Below are 19,678 nucleotides of genomic sequence, written 5' to 3'. Positions count from 1 at the left end.
GCTCAAGCCAGAGGTTCTTATATGGATAGGGTGGAGGGAGCCTCTTTTCCTTTCCAATTATCATGCTAACGTTTGGCTGCTCAGGCCCTATACATTTATCTTTCTAGCTTCTGGTGCACTCAGTGTGAGAACCTCCTATGCACCATCTTGGACAATGGGGAAGACTCCCAATGTTCCCTGTTAGGAGTGGTGGAGGCTACAGAACCTGAAGATGTCTTTGCCCTCGGCCCATCTCCCCACTCTGAACACAGTCTCTGCCCATCCCAGGGAGACAGTTGGAGTCCATAGGGCAACCCTGGATCCCAGTGCACCTACATCTTTTGCTCAGCCCGCATGGGCACATGCAGCCTGCCCCTCTGAAGTGATCCCTCAGAGTGCTCACCCTGCAGCTGGCTGCCTGGGCTCTGACTGGCTATGGTAACAGCCAGAAGGGCGATTATTTTTTTCTCCACATGCCCTTTTATTATTTTGTTGTCATTTTGAACTATGTATTTAAATTTTTAATTTAATGTTCTGAGGACAGTAACATTTCTTTTAATGGGAGATTAAAGACAGTTTTATTCATTTGTGAGGAAGAGTTCAGTGAAAAATAATTATTCAATCAATGATGTCACCTTCTTTCCTTGCATCTTGTCCACATGGCTTTCCAACAAAGGAGGCCCCTGCACTGAACAAGCCTGGTGAGTTGACCAAAAAAGGAATCCTACTGCTATTAATATTCTATACTATAGCATCCGTGAGCTACCTCCCTATAAATGTAATAAAGTGTGTCCCCACAAAAACATGCCGATCAATTCAAGGTCACACCTGCATAACTCTTAAGGTAATTTGGATTTTAGTTGCTAAGACCTAAAAGCTCCAGAAAAAGTTTATTTTTCCTTAATAATATTGTTCTTCAGATTAGGACTATGCCATAGACACCCTCAGAAATCCGTGCATTGTTTCTATTACAAGATATTTTTAATGTTGCATTTTAGTTTCAATTATAATCAAAAAGAGAAGAACCTATTTTTGTCAGCTCTGTTTTATAAAAAAAAAAAAAAAAAAAAGACAGAATTGGAATTGCTTAACAAGTCATTCTTCTGTACCAAGCAAAGTCCAGTTAACACCGTGGTGACTGACAGGATATTTTTCTATCGTTCAAAGAAGAGAGTGACGAGGAGTTTTGTCAGCACATAACGCAGAGGATGTTTGCCAAACAAGAAACAGGGCCCCGGAAGTCAGAATGATATTCACACTGTGAGCAGCCACTTAATTTAAACCAAACAACCACAGTGATGTTATTAACTTAAATATCACTGAGAGTAAAGCTTTATTTAGGGTCCGATTTTGAATGTTATGTGTATAAAGGCAAGTACAAATGGTTTATACAACCTTTATTTGTGTACATTTTCAAGAAACAGAAATTAAAATAAACATGTCAACACCAATACATGCTGAGAGAATGTGCCCCTATATAGAGAGCCACTCATGTTCACACTGCTGAGTGTGAGATTTCTAGAAACGAAGGAAACCAGGACTCCTTTGTGAACTGCTAAGGCCTCCTTTAAGCAGAAAGCAGAGGAGAGCCACCGAATTGGTTGCATGAAGTTCAGATTTTAGGCATTACCTTGAAAATATGGGGGAAAGGCCTCCTTCCTTCCATCTTCCATGCCCCTACCCAGGTCCAAGCGTCCAGACGTGGTTGTAGATACAACAGAATGCTGCTGCTTGTCTAATATGAAGCGCAGGCCATACTTGTTCATGCTCAACAATAATTCCTGACCATGTACCTCTTCCCTAACTTGTCCCAGGGGGTGACTAGTCAGAGGATAATGTATTTGGCCACAAGAGCCTAGAAAGACTGGCTTCAACTAGTGAAGCTTTATTTTTCTGATGTAACAGGTGTCTTGTCTGCTGGTGAGTGGTTCAAAAGCTTGCAAGTGCCGAGTCCAAACCTCTACACATCCCTTGACTACTCATTTCTAGTAGTCATCATGCCTCCTGCTCTTAAGATGGCAGTGGTATCTCAGGACACCAGTCTCCACTGTCAATGGGGACAAGGGGCTCCCCAGGTGGAGACTCTGTCTATTTCTGTGTCCAGACCCAGGACATGTCCAGACCAGTGAGGATTTGTACCCTGGCCCTGTGGTGGCTCCCCCGCTATCATAGGAAGAGGTGACAGCACTGCCATTAAAGAGTCTTTCATTTTCCTTTTTTAAAGCCAGCTCATGCTGGCTGATAATTGTCAGAAACCTAAGAATTGTAGGGAAGTCCAAAATTTATGAAAACAAACTAAAGGTTCATGAAAATGTGCTGGGAATATCAGCCTGTTATATGTAATAACAAAAACACTCGTTTGGTGTATCCAATATTGTTTGGACAAGATTCAATTCTATTTTTAGGAGATTTCAATTTCCTTTCCCATAAACTCTATGAAATACAGTATGTGGCATATTTATAGTGACCCCTTTGAAGAGTGTTACACTTCTGGGCCCTTTAATAAGTCTAAATGAGATGGTCTCCCCCTCACCTCACTGAGCAAATAAATAGACGGTCGTGACAATCATTGAAATTAGGCACTGTGTCCTTTTCCCTCCGTGTTTCACCATCTGAAGGTTTCCAGTTCCTATAACAAAAGCTCTCTAAAGACGGTTCTAGGCAATAAAGACTATATGGAGGGCCATCTGGTGATTCCATTCAATTTATTTCTTTGACAAGACTTATAAATAAGAAAGCATAATTTCCAAAAGCAATCATCAAATTTACTATGCAAACTACCAGCCACAGCCCCTCTGCCCCATCTTCCCTTCTAGTGCACACACGGGGCCTGCTTACATCATGAGCATTTTATAGCACCGTGAACTTCCAAAGCACTCCGCAAAATTAACCAATTTATTCTCAGAGAACGGAAGGTAGTGGTACCCAAATGCAACCAAATAAACTGCTGGGGCTTTTTCACATCTGGGGGAAATTATACGGACTTGCCCTCTCTGTTTGCAGATATTTACTGCCACACATTTATATCCCTCGGGTACTTTCCATGTCGCAGGAGGTGACCCCAGGAGAAAAATACTTACACACACTCCTCAAGGAGCAGCAGCTTCGTCTCCCAGTGCCGAAGCAAACGGGGAAGCCTCAGCCTTATCCCCAAGGCCCCCTGCCACAGTAGCATCCATCCCCCAACAAGCACCAGGATCTCAAATGGCCCACAGCTGGAACTGTCCCACTCCTCTGGGTGACTCAGGGCATCAAGGTGGGTATCATGGGATCCTGCTTGATTTTCTAAATCACCACTCTTGTCAGTCACCAGAGTCACATGAGTAATGCCTCTTGTGGTGACATAAACTTATCTCCAAGACCCTGCAATCATTGAAAATGGTTGGGGAATTTTTCCTTTGGATTTCCTCCCTGGGATCATAATAGTGAGATACGTCTTTTAAACAGTATCTTGCCCATCCACACAGTGGATGCTACATACAAATGCTACATACAGACGATGCATTATAGAATTGTACACTTGAAACCTACATAATTGTATTAACCAACTAGGGGCCCAGTGCATGAATTCATGCACCTTGAAAGGAACTTTGGGCCATGAGGCTGCAGTGGGCACAAGGGCAGGTCTCGGCCCATCCTCTGCATCCCTGACCACCCACTCCCACCGCGTCCCCTGGTCCCGTCTGCCCTGCTGGCAGCCCCACTCCTGCTGCCACCACTCCCATGCGCTGAAGGCGCCAGCCCCGCTCGCACCCACTGACAACGTGGAGCAATTGGGGCTGGTGCTGGCAACAGGTGCAAGAGGCAGCTGCTGGCCCCAATGGCCCCTCAGGAGCAGGGGGAGATGGAGAATCCCTGAGGGGTAATGAGGGCCAGCAGCTGCTGCTCGCACCCACTGATGGTGCCGAGTGATTGGGGCCGGTGCCGGGCACCGGCAGTGGATGCGAGTGTCGGGCAGGACCACAGCGTGCAGAAGCAAAGAATTTTCAGTAACTACCAGAGGCTCATCCCGATGACAGCGACCAACGTCCCACCTTGGTCTGATGCCCCCACTCACCTGCTCCACCATCCCGCCGTGGCCAATGCCCGCCATGTTCTGCACTCTGCTGCCTGCTGCCCACACCCACCATGATCCACACACACACCCTGGTGGTCAGCGCATGTCATAGCAACCGGTTGTTTGGTTGCTCCGCTGTTTGGTCTACTTGCATATTAGCCTTTTATTACATAGGATGTTGCCCCAATAAATTTAATAGAATTTTTAACAAAGGATGGAGGATCGATATACACAACAGACTGTATGAATCTCAAGGGATTTATGCTGAGTGAAGAAAAAAGAAACAAAAGCCAGTGCTGAAAGGTTACATACAGTGTGATTCCATTTATGTCACATTCTGGAAATTACAGAATCCTGGAAAGGGGGGAACAGATTGGTGGTTTCCAGGGCTAAAGAGGGTGGGGCAAGAGGAAGTGGCTGTGGCTGTGGCTGTAAGGGACAGAGCATCAGGTGGAATTCTGGTGCTAATGGAAGTGTCCACACTTTGATGGGGTTTTCCATATGCTAATTTATATGGGTGATAAAATTTTAGAAACATATATGTCCACACAAATGAGCACGTGCAAAATGGGGAAATCAGGGCAGGACCAGTAAGTTAACCAGTGTCGATGTCACGCTGCGATTTTCCACTCCAGTTTTTAGATATGTTTATTGTTGAGGGAAACATGGTAAAAGGGATCCCTTTGTATTATTTCATTCCAGTGCATGTAATTCTACAATTATCTCAAAATAAAGGAAAACGTTTAATTTAAAATGAAAGTGTACTGCATCCAGGATGTTGCTTGAATATTGGGCAACATGCAATCCAGTCCAATAACATGCATTTGTTGTTGGAAGTCCTGCACTTTCACCCCTTATCCAGAGTAGAGACTGTGGTCCACACTATGACTCAGTGTCCACAAGTACCTGCAGAACTGGCCAGGTGGGGTCAGGCAAATTCTTCCTTGTCCATTTCTAAAACATAGCTGTTGAATTCTGGTTTTCCTTTGACCAAAACTGACCTTACATTTCTGTGAAAATGTGTTTAGAAGTCACTTTCATAGCATTATCAAATATCTTCTAGATTCAATAGGAAGAAATATTCCAGGAGAACTGACCCAATCTGAATAACTTGGGTATATATCAGGAGCAGAAAGCTGGGACAGCCCATGGACACCCCTAAGAGTAGTTCTTAACACAGCAGCCAGAATTATCCCATAAGGCATGAGTGGGATGAGGCTACTTTTTAAACCCAGCACTCCCCATTTTTCTCTTTGTGAGAGCCCAAAGCATGACCAAAATCTCCACAGTCCCACCCAGGCTGTGTCCATGGACCACCTTTCTAATTGCCTGCTCCACTCATCCACTCATTCATTCATTCCAGGCAGTGGCCTCTCTCTGTTCCATGGACAGTCAAGCACACTTCCACTCCAGGACCTTGGCACTTGCTTCTCTCTACCTGGAAAGATCATCCCCTCAATATATGCAGGTCAAGAAATATCCAGATTTGGGGTGACAGAAGCTTATACAAGAATGGGGCAGGGAAGAAAGGTAGGGGCATTTCAAGGGAAAAAAACAACAACAATAAAATTTAGCACAAGAGTGGATATTTATTTAGAACAAAAATCCTATATAACAAAAGCCTAGTATGCAAATTGTCCCCTCGGGCGGTCATTGATTGGGAGTTCGACCGACCAGGAGTTCAACCACTTGCTATGATGTGTGCTGACCACCAGGGAGTGGCACGGAACATGGCAGGTGTTGGCGATGTGGCGCTGGCAGTGGGTGGCAGTGGAGGTGCTGCTGGCCCTGATGGGCCCTGACTAGAGCAGGACCACAGTGGGATGCTGGAGCAGGTGAGCGGTGGTGCCAGGCCAAGGCAGGTGCAAGCGGGGGTCCAATTGCCCGGCTGATCGCCCCACAGACAGTGGCCAGTGGCAGTGGTAGGGGATGGGGTGAGCGGGTGGCACCAGGCCAAGGCAGGGTGCCAGGCAGGGCTGCGGGGCTGTGAGGCTGTGGGCATGAGCTGATGCCCAATCTCTGCAGGCCAACCTGAGGGGCCCCACTATGCCCGAATTTCATGCACTGGGCCTCTAGTATAAAATAAATTAGAAATTTTAAGTTTGAAGTAGACCACATATATCAGAAAACCCAAAATGATAACATATTAATCAACTGCCAGGCACACTTCCATCACACCCTCTTCCCCCATTGCTATCGCTTCTTTTGTGACAGTGATTTACTGATCTCATTCTTCTGCTGAGGGAACAATCGATGATGGAGCCTGGCTGATTGAAGTGCGTTTTGTAGCTTTGATGTACACAGGTGGACTTGCGTTTTGTGGTAATGCAACAAGTCTGTGCTCCACAAGCAAATCCTGGTGAAGTCCATTTTGGTCTATTTCCACTGAGAGAGAGAGAAACCTCCAGCATTTACAGTGGAGCATGAAACACAGAGAAGAACATTTCTGAAAGGTGGTGTTTCCTGTGTAGAACAAGCCCGGAGGAGAAACAAATGCCCCCCACCTGCAGCGGTTTACAGTTGCGATTGGAAGAATGTCTGCACCTTGCACTTCAGGCCTGATTTCCAGTGCAGGCACTCAGGGACACACTCGCTGTGAGCTGGTGCTCTGGCCCCGCATCTTCACACCCAACTTATATGGGGTGGCCCATAGGTGACATTGAGCACATTCCCATCAAGCTGTGTGACTATAGTAGCCAGTTCACAAATCACTTATGCATAGTCAGTCACTAAGCCCAACTAAGATGTCCCAACTAAACCTCAGGTTAAAATGTTCACTGGGCTCTAGGCTGCCTCACCCAGGTCAGTTTGACAGAGGGGAGGGAATTTCAGAGCCGGGAGAGTCAGACTGATGGTGAAGCCTCCATCCTGAGCACCACGAGGCCTATAGTGCTCTCTAACTAATGCTTTCTGTTTCCATCAAGGTACTTCAGGGGGCATCTTCCCCTGACCGTTATCCCCACCTCCTCCTACTCCTTTTTTCTCCTTGACACTTACATTGTCTAAAACCCTCTGTAGTTTACATTAACATGCAATTGTTTCCCACCTCTAGACTGCTTTGGGGTTCATGCTCCATCTTGGAGCCTAGAAGAGCCCTGGTACATAGAAGAAGTCCAGTCAATATTTGCTGCATAAATGGATCAATAACTCCAGTGTCTCTAACTGGAGTTATGCATGTGATGTATGTCCACATGCTATGGCAGTGTGGCCTCAGGACACTGCTCAGTTGTGGGGATTGCCTGCAGGGGTGACTTCACCTTTGGGCGATTTTAGGATCATCAAAGAGTAAATAGAACCAGAACCTGAGAGAACTTTGGGGCAGGGCCGGGAAAGGCCCGGGCGTTGGAATCCTGCTGGGGAAGAGAGCCTGACAGTTCTGGGCACCGGGAGTCCTTGAAGCACCAGAGAGCAAGCGGCTTGGTCCCTGAAGACACCTGCATTGTTGCATGGCTGCTGCACCTCCGCTGTGACTACTTTGCACGCATGGTCCCTTAAAAGAAATCAATGAATCTATTGTTGCCCAGCAGAGATGAGGCTGAGGCTCAGACTGGGCTGCATGCACAGACCCCCACTCATGAGTAACAGCAGCTCACAAACAGCAGACACTGCTGATAAGGTTACTTAGCTCTCCAGGTTTGCACTAAACCGCAGCCCCAAGAGGAAGTGGAAATGCCCAGGCCCTTGCTGCTGACATGAATTTAACAAATCTGCAGTGCACTTGAGCATTTTAAAAGCTATGAGAAGTTCTGCAGAAAAGATATACCTACATAATTTAACCCAATGTTTCCCACGCTCACGATATTTCCTTGTGCTCAGGTGCTTTTTAAAACCTTCCTGAAGCCAAGGAGCATGTGGGAAGTCCTGTTCGCACTAAATGTCGGATGAATTCCAGAAAAACTGTTATTAAGTTAATGGCACATATTATAGTTGTCAGCACCTGAGGATTAAGGAGATGTGATATTTAATTATCCCCTGTTCTACCCTATTTTCTTCAGACACTAGAGTGGAGTTTAGGAGAAGTGGTCTACATGGAGAACTGAGCTGAAACAGAACACCATGGCCATGTTGACAAGAGGGAGGACGAAACCAGCGCAGAAAGGCAGCTCTGGGTGAGCAGCTGGTGCCTCACAGTCCCTCCCCATGCGCAGGAGTTGGGGACTGTGCCCCAAAGAGCCAAGCCCACCCCTCCCTTCCACACTTCTGTGTCTTCTGTTCAAAGACCCAGGTTTCCCTCCACACAGATGTATGGGTGCTGAGACCCTTGGTACTTACTGACTTTGGGCCCGAGCTCCCTCTGGCTCTGACTGACTGTGATTCAACACCTTCAGAATAGGAACTAGTGGGACCCTAACTTCAGCTCAACACAGGAAGTCCAGCCTGGGCCACCACCCTGAACCCCCACTGGGCCACTTTCCTCAAAGATTTGCTGCAATTCTACCAAGGCCTATTTCATCTCAGGTGGAAAATTCCTCTCTGGGACTGTCACATCTGGGCCCTCTCTAGCACGCTGGAAAGCTTAAGGGATGCTAGATGGCCCCATTGTGCCAGTAACAAAGTCACTTCCCACCACTAGAATATAAGGTGTTTCTCACTATTTATCTGAACTACTTAAAAATAAGTTAGAGACATAAGACGTTTTTGCTCCTAAATCCTTCATCAGAGATGTCTCCCTATATAACTATAGCACACCCAATCATTATCACACCTGAGGACTTTAACACTGATATAATAGCAGTGCTTAGACTACAGTTCAGATTCAAATTTCCTCAATTGTCCCCAAAAATGTCACTTAGAGCTATTTTATTTTTCAATTCAATCCAGGACCCAGAAAGGCCTAACAAAAGCACTTGGCTGCTTCTGTGTCTTCACTTCCCTGGGCTCCCCGCTCCCTCTTTTTATTGTTTTGTCTTTTCTGGTCTGGACATTTTGGATGAATGCTTCACAGTCTGATTAGTCTTTGTGTTTCCTCCTAATTTGAGTGAAGTTCAATATTGTCAGTAAGTATCATACATGGATAATGGCCTGTCTTTCCCACTGCATCTCCTCAAGGCACGTGGTATCCCTTGTTCCACCACAGGTTGCTGTTTTGATCTCTTAGTTAAAGTGAAACAACTCAGGTACCATCCTTCAGGAGAAAGGTTGATAGTTCTGGCAATGGCGTGCTACACAGGCATAAAAAATAAGAAAGATCTATGTGAGTTCATGTGATTTCAAGATTTTTCTTTAAGCAACTATTTAAAAAGTGTATCCCTGACCAGTGTGGCTGGGGTGAGCATTGTCCCATGCACCAAGAGATCACTGGTTCAACCCTGGTTTGGGGGCTCGATCCCCAGAAGGGGGTGTGCAGGAGGCAGCCAATTGATGTTTCTCTCTCTTCCTCTCCCTTCCTCTCTCTCTAAAATCTATAAAAATATATTTTTAAAAAACATATTTTTTATAAATGGAGATAGTATGCTACATTTTAAAAAGGGCTAGGAAATACAAATAAATGTATAAATATACTTGCTTATTTTTGCAAAAAGCAGCATATGCAAGACACCTGAAAATGAAAATGCCCCATCAGAGATAGCTGGGATGGGTGGAAGACACAAGAATCAGGCTGAGATTTCTTTAAGAATTCTTTAGCATGTGGCATTAATTTTTGATATGCAAATGTTTTCCATAGTCAAAGGAGCAAAAATTAAATTTTAAAAAAGATTGAAAAGTTATTCTTACATTGAATTCACCAAGAAATAATATAACTGATTCAATGCATAGCATAACTACAAAAAAAAGGAATGAAAAAAAGTACTTCACAAGAATTGCTTTCTCTTGATAGCTGCTGAGGCAGCACCAGTGCTGATGTAACAGTGAGCTCAGAGCTGCAGAGGACTGCTGTGTAAGGAATGGGTCATGGCTATCAGAGACAGAAAGAACAGAAATGGGAAGTGGGGAAGGGACACCTCTTGACTGTGTCAGCTAGAGTTTTGATGGACATTCTAATTTCTTTGTCACAATGTACCTCATGGCATGGCAATCAGTTTCGCAGACCACACTGGTCAAATTGGGCAGGACATGGGGTTTTGTCTCAAGAAAAATATATTGCCTATGAAGCCAATTAGCATGAGTTGCCTGGGACCTGACTAGTCCTGGGGGGCAAGCAGACTGGGCCCCCAGTGGCTTTGCACCCCCCTAGGCAGCAGGCAAGGCTGTTTCAAGCTCTTTGTAGGGACAGGGCCATTGAAAGGAACTGAGGCAGCACCCGCGTCACATTGGCCCAACACTTCCACTTTCTGTAACAACTGTGCAGCAGCAACGAGGCCAAATGTCCCGGGAATGGCATTTCATCTCAACAGATGTGGCTTAGAAGCATGTAAGTGGCACCTACTGAGAAGGTAATGGACTTATTTCCTGGGCTCTAAATCTTGACACAGCATTTACTATCTGGATTCAGATGAAGACCATGAAAATGTACAAACTCAGACATCTCTGTCAGACAGGCGATAAAAGGCCCGTGTTGAATAGCTTTTCAATATTCCCAGCCTTCTTTCCCCACTTTGAGAGTTAAGTGACGCCGTTAGGACTGGCAGGGCGATGGAAGAGCAGATCAGTATTATCCCTGAGTTCTGACTGAGGTTTAATGAAGAGTGAGATGCAGGCAGGCGACATACAAACCCCGGTATTTTCATAATTACAGGCAATATTTCACAGTGGGTCGTGCGTTAGCATCTCATCAGATATGCAATGCAATGGAGAAAAACTGTCATTCTCAGATTCCAACACACCTGGGTGCAGTTTCCAGGTCTGCCATATCCTTAGTGATACCTCAGTGAGCCTGAGTGAGATGCTTAAATGTTCTGAGCCTCAGTTTTCTCATCTGTGAATAGGTAACTCTCTTTCTGCTTCATGGGTTTTTGTGAAAGTTGAGTGAGGTGATAGTTAACATGATCAGTGGATGCCTGACACCTAAGAAGCATTTGACAATTGTTAACTCCTTTCTTTCTATTTCCTAAGCCAGTCACTGCAGGAGACAGACAGCCACACTTCAGAGCAAGGCAAGCAGGGTAACACAGACAAAACAATAATAACAATTCCTAAATCATAGCTTATCAAACCTTAAAAATAATATATGTGACAGTCTCTGATCCTGACTTCATAAAACTAATCTCAAACACTATATGGGTTTCCCAAATAAAACTATTCTCTTTCCAATTTGGTCTTTTTGTCATATTTTCTCTACTCTAAATTTTCATCAATAAAATAGACTGAATTAACCAAAATGTTTTATGGTAGTGCAAAGCAAGGTTAAAGTTCTGAAAACTACATTTTAGATATAGTTCTGAAATGGAATGGCATGCCATCTATTTATCTGAAGTAAAATACGGGCACCTGAATGTGGGAAATTCTAATCTGTGGTACTTTCATCTAAACCTGAGCCATCATGCCCTGGCCGGTGGCTCAGTTGGTTGGAGCATACAGCAAAAGGTTGTGGATTCAATTCCCAGTCAGGGCACATACCTAAATTGCGGGTTTGACCCCTTTTCCTGGTGCTTATGGGAGGCAACCAATCAAGGTTTCTCTCTTGCATAGATCTCTCTCTCTCTCTCTCTCTCTCTCTCTCTCTCTCAAAATCAATAAAAACATAGCCTTGGGTGATGTAAAGTAAGTACATAAATGAACCTGGGACAACAGGTTTATTTGCACAAAGGCTCTTCCTGCATCCATACCTCCCACTGCTCATGGTGAAAAGCACCTCACCTTTTGTATGGTTTCCATGAGGTGAGCAGTTCTCACAACCCATGCTCCAGTGTTCCTGTCCACCGCTTCCAAATTTAGCCATTGGCACTGACCAACACTAGAAGATATTGTGTGTGTTGGGGGTGGGGGTGGGGGAAGGAACAGACTCTAGGCTAGGTGGATATATTTACTCCAAGATGATACATTTCAAAAAACCTACATCAAGGTGAAAATGGTTGAAAATCAGGGTCTGAGGTGACTTGGGATGCTTGACACTGATAAAGAAATATGGGGCTAAGATTATAGATGACACATTAGCATGTTTTGTCCCCCCAGGGAATTCTTGGGGACACCAATCGATGAGTGCTTTTGATGCTCTCATGTCCTACTTAATGGAATCATTTCAGGGGTGAATATTCTCCAAATGACATAGCGAAAAAGAGCAGCAACTATTTTGTCAGGTATGATAATAAACAACTCAAAGGGGGAATGTGTGGGGATAATAATATTAGCAATAGAAGGTACATCCCAAATATTAAAATGCTGAATTATATTGCTGCTGTGGGCCCTGGCATGGAAACTGTCATACACTCTATAAAGCAAAACAATCACAGTGAGAATCACTTACTCCATTAGTTTACTTACCTTAAAAAAATGCATTTACATTTAAAAGACAGGGTTAATTAAGGAGTAAGTTCTGAGGTCTGTGTCACACCCAATAATACAGAAATCATGCTACACAGCTAGAAAGGTATCAACAAGATAGAGCCAGATCGAGTCAAATGGGCATTGTTGTTTGGGCAGCCTGCCCTCACGGACCTCAGAGGCCAGTGGCCTTCTGAGGGAGACTGAAGTGGCCCTGAGATGGGATGGAGGCTCTTGACAGTGTATTCTCTGCAGATACTATGTCACCATGGGGGGCACAGTGAGGGCCACACAACAGTGTCCCCATCACTAGCTGCATGATTGGGGCAAACATGTTATCCCCATCCTCCTCTGTTTGCTCATCTCTAAGATGGGCTCATCCCACTTGCAGAGTTGCTATAAATTGTCAACTACAATGGGCTGGGCAACATGCCTGGAGCATGGGACCCCTCCCTGAACGGGGCCCCTGGAATCAATATCTAGGGACTTCTTAATCATCCCACGCTGAATGCACACGCATCCTGAGCCATTACTAAGACTGAGAGATTTCCATAGATTTCCTTGGCACGGAGTGTTCATGAGAAGTAATGAGCAGAGGACCTGCATGTGCCAGCAGCATATGAGCAATTCAGGATCCTGTCTTCCTCCACTTTCTATTGCAGGGCAAAAGTAGTTGTGCAGTATGTGCACCCTGTCTGAAGTGTAACTCTACACAGACCTCCGAATGCAAATGAATGTTTGGGAGGTCAAGTTCACCATTATTCACCCCAAGAATGAAAACTTTGGAAGGTTCTGGAGGGAGCCTCATAGGTAACGGCAATGATTTATATTTAGGTGAAACCACTGACTGAAAGCACACTGAGCCTAGAATACAATCCTGGTTTCCTCCAAGAAAGTCGGGTGGGTGGGAAGAATAACATGGCTTGCTTGCATCATCCAGACACAGAACAGCAATCTCTGCCCTATCAGGCCAACCATCAGGAAAGTGCAGTATTTTCAACAAGCAGAGCTGTAAATAACACAAAGTTTCCATGTATACAGAGGGGAAAAAATCTAGTGGCAATTTCAACCATTCCAAAAATTAAGCTCATAAAATATTTTTGAACAAATGACTCTGCTTTTAACAGTTATTTACTGGTTTTATAGCCCAATGTTAACCAAAGTCATAAAAATATAATGACTTAGACTGTGCAAAAGTAACAGTGCTTTTCAATTTTCATTCCCAGAATAGCAATGCATGGTTTGAATGTTTAGTTGGGATTATTTGAATGTCTCCAAAAATGTGTTATGATTTGTTGTAGAAATTAGAATTAATTCAACAGAAAAATAAAAGCATGACTTCTCTCCCCTCTTTCCCAACATCAAACTGACAACACTGCCCTTTGTCCTCTCCCCCACCAGGCACCAGCCCAGCTAATGAGGCTGTCCCAGGCAGGAGGCACAAACCAGAATAACTCTCCTGGAGTCACCTGACATCCAAAGCAGCCATTTGTGGGATGGGTCTTCTCATAGGAGAGGTTTCTGTTTTCAGTAGCCTCCTGGCAGAATTGACTGTTACTGCTAAGAGTGGCATAAGATACAGTTGCTCTCAAGGTAGAAAACCCTCCCCCTGCCTCCCCCGCCAGAGGACAGGAAGTCTGTGCATCACCTGGAACAGGAAGCAGGAAGTGATGTTCCTGCAGAGGCTTTCCAGCTGCTGGTAAAGGGAGAAGGGACTCAGGCAATCTGACTGGATGCCCTCAGACCAACAACTCCAACTTAGTCTTCTATGGTCCCCACCTGCTATCCTGCTTCCCACCCAGTTCCTTTGCTTCTAATTTCTTCCTTGCTCACTGCAGCCCTAGCTTCCAGACCCCTGTAGGTGTGGCTCATGGTGACAGATGGTGGATGGTCTGAAGGCTCTGTTCTTAGAAAGACAGATGTGATGGGAGGAAAGATAAAGGCACCCATAGTGGGAGACAAACTTCCTACTAATCCTGAAGATGAGCTGAGGTATTAGCTAGCATCCTCCTTGGAACCCCAAATCTTGAGGAAGACAACAGAAAATAGCCATGAATTTTGCACAGGCACTGATGACCTGCTAGAACACAGAATAGTCCTTATCATAAATACTTTTCCAGGACCTTTCCCTCCACCCCAAGAACAACAAAATGCAGAAAGAAACCAATACTTGCCATGCACTTGCTATGCTCCAGGGCCTGTGCTAAGAGCTGCCCCACTGCTCATCCCCTTGCATCCTTTCCTTGGGTGCTCAAGGGGATGGAAGTGCCCAGGACTCAGAATGCTGATCATTAGGTCACCTGTTAGAGAGGATAGCTGAGATTCCCAGCCACATCTTCCTGGTCCCTCGTTCCTTCTGCACCATGGCATGAGGTCTCCAGAAGGGAACACATCTTCATGACAGATGTAGGCTGAGGGGGACAATGTTTGAGCCTGGTCTGCATGCAGGGAGCAGGAGGAAGAGAGAAACCTCATTCTAAAGATTGAGCCCCATCTTCTTCCAAGGCTGTTGTGTATTGAAAAGGGTAGACTGAGGAGCAGTTAGACCCATGGAATCTTGCCCATTTCCCCAGGATGTGAAAGAAACAGCTCATCGAGGTATCTTCTCTGTCATGGCCACAGGTGGATGCTGAGCTATTCTCGTGGTCAAACAAAACATTTTGTCCACCACAAATACCTATGTGCAGACTAAGAAAAAGTCCTTGCAAGCTTCATGAAATAAATAATCCCCACTAACATTTTCCCTGTTCATAAAATGTCTTTATCGTGATACAGCAGGTCACAGATTGCATGTTTTGTGTTGAGAGCTCTCTGAACTCCCACCTAGGAACTAAAGGCTGCAGAAAAGCTGCCACCTCTTTCCATATAAACAAAATTCATCTGGACACCCATTCTTAGTGCTCAGTGTGCATAACAGCATGGGGCCGGGGGGAGGGGGGGCTGCAGCTGGAGAGGACCTTGGCATCCAAAGTCCTCTATGGAAGAGAAAAGTGGCAGAGAGAGGAACCCACCCAGGGCTGCCTCCCCCCACCTCCCCAGGTTGAGGCAAGGACCTGGACCTGCTGACACCCAATGCTGAACTCTTCTTCCTATGTTACAAAAGTAAAATTATAAAGGCAAGAACCTAGGCATAGCATTTTAAGAGTGTAAAGCCACCACAGCTAATAGAGACTTTTTAAAAATCTAGATTCTAACATAATGTAATTTTGGGAAACGATCATTCTCCATATTGGACCATTAATTTATAAATGGGAAAAATTATCTTTGATGACTATGCTTTTATGGTATTAATCAACAGATTAATAAATATGTGTGTAGCTCATCAGAGCCCCTCACTCCAGGCACTAGTGTGAAGAGGCCCCATTTAGGGCCCCAGAATCTACCGCTAGCTACAGAATTTCTAAAATCCTGCCAGAATGTCTGTGTCGCCCCCTGAGGAAGTCATTAAGGTGTCCGCTGATGCTCACTGCTGGTCTGCAGCTTCCTGGAGCAGAGACCGCATGCTCTGCCACAGTTGAACATTCAATGAGCAGCTATTGAGGTATTTGATTGATGGGTGATGAATGGATCAGTCCAGTGGGTGTATGAATGAGGAAGTTTATCACCCTTTATTAGGGCCAATGTGGATGTCTGCTTCTCCTTGGCAAAAATGCCAAAGACAAAGCTCAGGATGCCTGTCCCTTCCACGTCCATTCTTGTGGCCAGCACTTCATTGTAGGGCTTACTGAGAGGGAGCTGTGTGGACCAGACCTGGTTCTGAAAAAATCCAGAACTTCATCCTCACCCATCCTGAGGAATCCAGGTGTCTGGATGGAGAAGAGAAAGAACAACCCAAATCTTAAGTAGCCACTGCCACTAGACTGGGATGAAGAGAGAGCAAAATGGACGCACTTTATTAACACTGGGTGGGCCAGGGAACAGCAGTGGCTTTGCCTGCTCATGTAAATGAGGTCCAGAGGAATGACCAGGGCTCAATAGTCAATTACCTCACCATCCATACCAACAACAGTGGGCATTTATAATTCTCACTCTTCTATGCCATCTTCTTTGAATTTCACAGGAACTTAAAGTCCGGGAACTCGGACCACACTGACTGTCCTAAGGAAAACTAACCTCAAGGACCCTCCTCCACTCCATCACCACCTGACTTACCAGCACTGGTGGCTCCAAGGAGGCTGCAGTTACTCCTCAATAATTCTGGAAGGCCTTAGACCGAAAACACGCAAAAGGAAAGAGTAGAGAGGGCAGGAAGGGCCAGGAGATATCAAGATTGTTCTCCTCCAACATGGTCCTCTGAGTTCAAAGGGCTCTGATTTCAGTCCAGGTGACAGGAGGACAGAGAGTCAGTGCACCCAGATTAATCAGCCCAGTTAGTTTGTGCAGGATGGTCCCACTTAAAAGCAACACTTTGAAGAGCATTTTGGCTAAATCTCTTTCTTCATCCCCCCATGACAGACCTACATGTGCCATTGGTGCTTGAGCCAAGAAGTTTCCAGGGTCTATACTCCACAAGGCTAAACCTTGATTCTGTAATGGAAGCACCAGGACCTGAAGAGGAAAGGGACAAGCAAGCAGCAGAATCCAGACAGGAACAGCCCCCTCTACTCCCACAACCCTGGACTCACAGCTTGGCTCCTTTCCGGGGTAGGCAGGGTCTAATGGTCTCTCAGTTTCCTTTTTCTCTTTTCCTATTTCACTTTTTCTAGCTCCACATGCCCTAGAAGAGGCCTGGCCTCTAGAGCTCTGAGGGCATAAACATCTGTTGTTGTAAATCACCAAGTGTGTGTTGCTTTGTTCTCAGAGCCTCAAAATACTCACACATCAAGAAAGAGTTAACAGTTCCTCATCCACACTCTACTTACCCTCCCAATGAATAAGAGGAAAACTGAAATCCATGAAAGGAGGGATTTTGGGGAGAAGGCAGTGCTTGGCCAAGGGGGATGCTGTGCATTGGGAGGAGGGGGGCAGGGACAGAGGGAAGAGGGGTCAGGGGAACCACTGGGAAGACTTGGGAAGTTTCTGCAGGAAGTGTACCCTCCCTCCCTAATTCAACCCTCATGAGCTACAGAAATGCAGCTTCCAATAGGAAAAAGAAGGCCCTGCTATTTGTTCTAATGTAGCTCCCTGGCTGGTGGCTGTAACTCACACATGACCATGATTCTGTTAACCACACAGGAATGTAATGCTCTGTGCCTCGCCTTCATGGCTGTTTCAATCTCTCTCTAACCACAGCACAATTTCCTCTCTTCGACAGAAGCAGAGTCAGGATAGAAGCCTGCCCTAGCTCACATGTTACGGCACCAAACACATAACACTAGTGAATGAATGATTAAGAAAGCCCATGGGATGACCACTGAGAGGAACAGTACTAGTTATGAAATCAAAGTTTATAAAACAATTTTATTTGCTCAAATTAAACAAAGGAGAATCTGTAAACAAGCACACTGGAGGTTCAAATGTTGATGAGTTGTGATTGTCCATGGTGGGGCAACCTCAGATGCTGCAGAACCTCCAGATCCTGCCAAAGGCAATTTCCAAATCCAAATATCCACGGCAGAATCTGGCTATAGGACACTGGAAGGTTTTAATTTGAGACTGTTTTCTATCCATCATAGCCCTTTTGTGATGACTATAATATCTCTGTGAATGTCTTTATAATAACCTTCCATATTAATTTGAAGAAATCATATGATGTGCTGCTTGCCTATTATAACATAATTCTGTAATACAAATTAGACCAGCCTTCGGTGTCTTTGAAACGTAGTGTGCTAAAATGGTGCGTACAGGTTAAAAGATACAGATTCAGAACACCGGGATTTACAAGAATTATCACACAGACTTTGATAGAGCCCTGGACTGATTCAAAAGAGCAAGTTTCATACGAAGCTGTCTCATTCCCTTTGAAAGTGCCTTGATCTCCGCACAGTCATCTATTAATTATATTACAGATAAGGTAAATAAAAGTGTTGCAATATGGAGATCACAGCCTTCTTTTTTCTTGTGGAGACGAAAGGTATGGCTCCTGTGAAGTCTGTGGGCAATGAGGGATGATAAAGGTATTCTAGAACCAAAAGGCTGTATTTATTTTGACACATGATGGAAAGATCTGAAGTTCAAGAGCTGAAAGGGAGCAGCACAGATGCGGCCTGAGGAAGGAGATCCAGGGAGGATCCAGATCTCAGGCTGCAACACACAGTTGGGGAAATCTTAGTTTTAGGGATATTTTGATTGTTGCTGTTGTTGTTTATATTTTAGTAAATTTTATTTTGAGAGTAATTTTCATTTCACAGCAACATTGAATGGCAGTGCAGCAAGTTCCCATATACCCTGCCTCACACATGCACAACTTTCCCCTCCATCCACATCCCACACTAGGGTGGTGTCTTATTACTATCAATAAACTTACATGGATGAGTCATTATCACCCAAATCCATAATTTACATCAGGTCTTTTAAAATTACTTTAATTATACAAATCATGGTATATGCCCTAAACAGTGATGGAGTATCCTCCACATCTGTGCCTGCACTGGGCAGACATGAGATATTCCCCAGGGGCCCCATCACTCACAACCACATGTTCAGTGGGTGTGTTACTGATGTTTTCCCATAGCTAACAAAATTGGAAATCTCTGCTCTAAAATTTTAGGGGGGAAAATACCTTCCCTGAACTATGAATTAGAATTTTAGAATCTCCACAATAACTGATCAATGTGATTAGTCAGATTTGTCTTTTGGGAAAATGAGGAGAGTCAAGGATGAGTCTTAGGTTTGGGCCCAAGTCCTTTGATCTTTACACCCTCAGCACCTGGCCCAGAAGCTGATACATAACAGTTTAAACAAGTGTTTGTTGATTGAATGGGTCTTATGTTTCTTTTTATGCCCCTGATTTTGGGTTCAGTCATCTCACCTATATTAAATCTTGGTGTGGGTGCATTTGCTTCTACTTCTGACATTTCTGATTTTATATGTATAATTTATCAACCTTTTGGTAGGTGTGTCTTTACTGTAAGCATCTGAGGCCATTTTTAGAGATAGATGGAGAGCAGGAAATAAACAAGCAAATGTATGCTTCAGGTATCGACATTAGGCAGAACGTATTGCATTTAAGTAGAAGCCAAGTTCACAGCCTTGTGTTTAACTGTAAGTGATTATGGTTTTTGATTGCTTCAGCTTGATGTGCCTTACAGAGCTATTCAGAAACCCCACTCCTTTTTGGCTCTTGGGGGCTCTGAATGAATTACCTCCTCACACAGGGTTTCTCGTGACTCATGGATGCAT

At 44.8% G+C, this 19,678-nt stretch overlaps 1 protein-coding gene across 2 annotated transcripts in view; it reads right to left on the bottom strand.

Moving 5' to 3' along the window:
* IRX1 (iroquois homeobox 1) overlaps nt 1–19,678 on the bottom strand; it is a 58,510-nt gene that overhangs the window by 12,399 nt on the left and 26,433 nt on the right. The window contains exon 4 of one of the 2 annotated variants that reach the window (XM_059694657.1): nt 8,820–9,198. The exons of the other annotated variant lie outside the window; for it this stretch is intronic. Coding sequence (XP_059550640.1) covers nt 9,150–9,198 — 49 coding nt within the window. The 3' untranslated portion in view covers nt 8,820–9,149. Of the gene's footprint in view, nt 1–8,819; nt 9,199–19,678 lie in introns of those variants that run through there. 2 annotated transcript variants of the gene reach the window in all.

This window comes from Myotis daubentonii, chromosome 4 (assembly GCF_963259705.1).
Source record: "Myotis daubentonii chromosome 4, mMyoDau2.1, whole genome shotgun sequence".
Classification (NCBI taxonomy): Eukaryota; Metazoa; Chordata; class Mammalia; order Chiroptera; family Vespertilionidae; genus Myotis; species Myotis daubentonii.
Note: the sequence above shows the minus strand (reverse complement) of the source record. Positions and strands in the feature narration are given on the sequence as shown.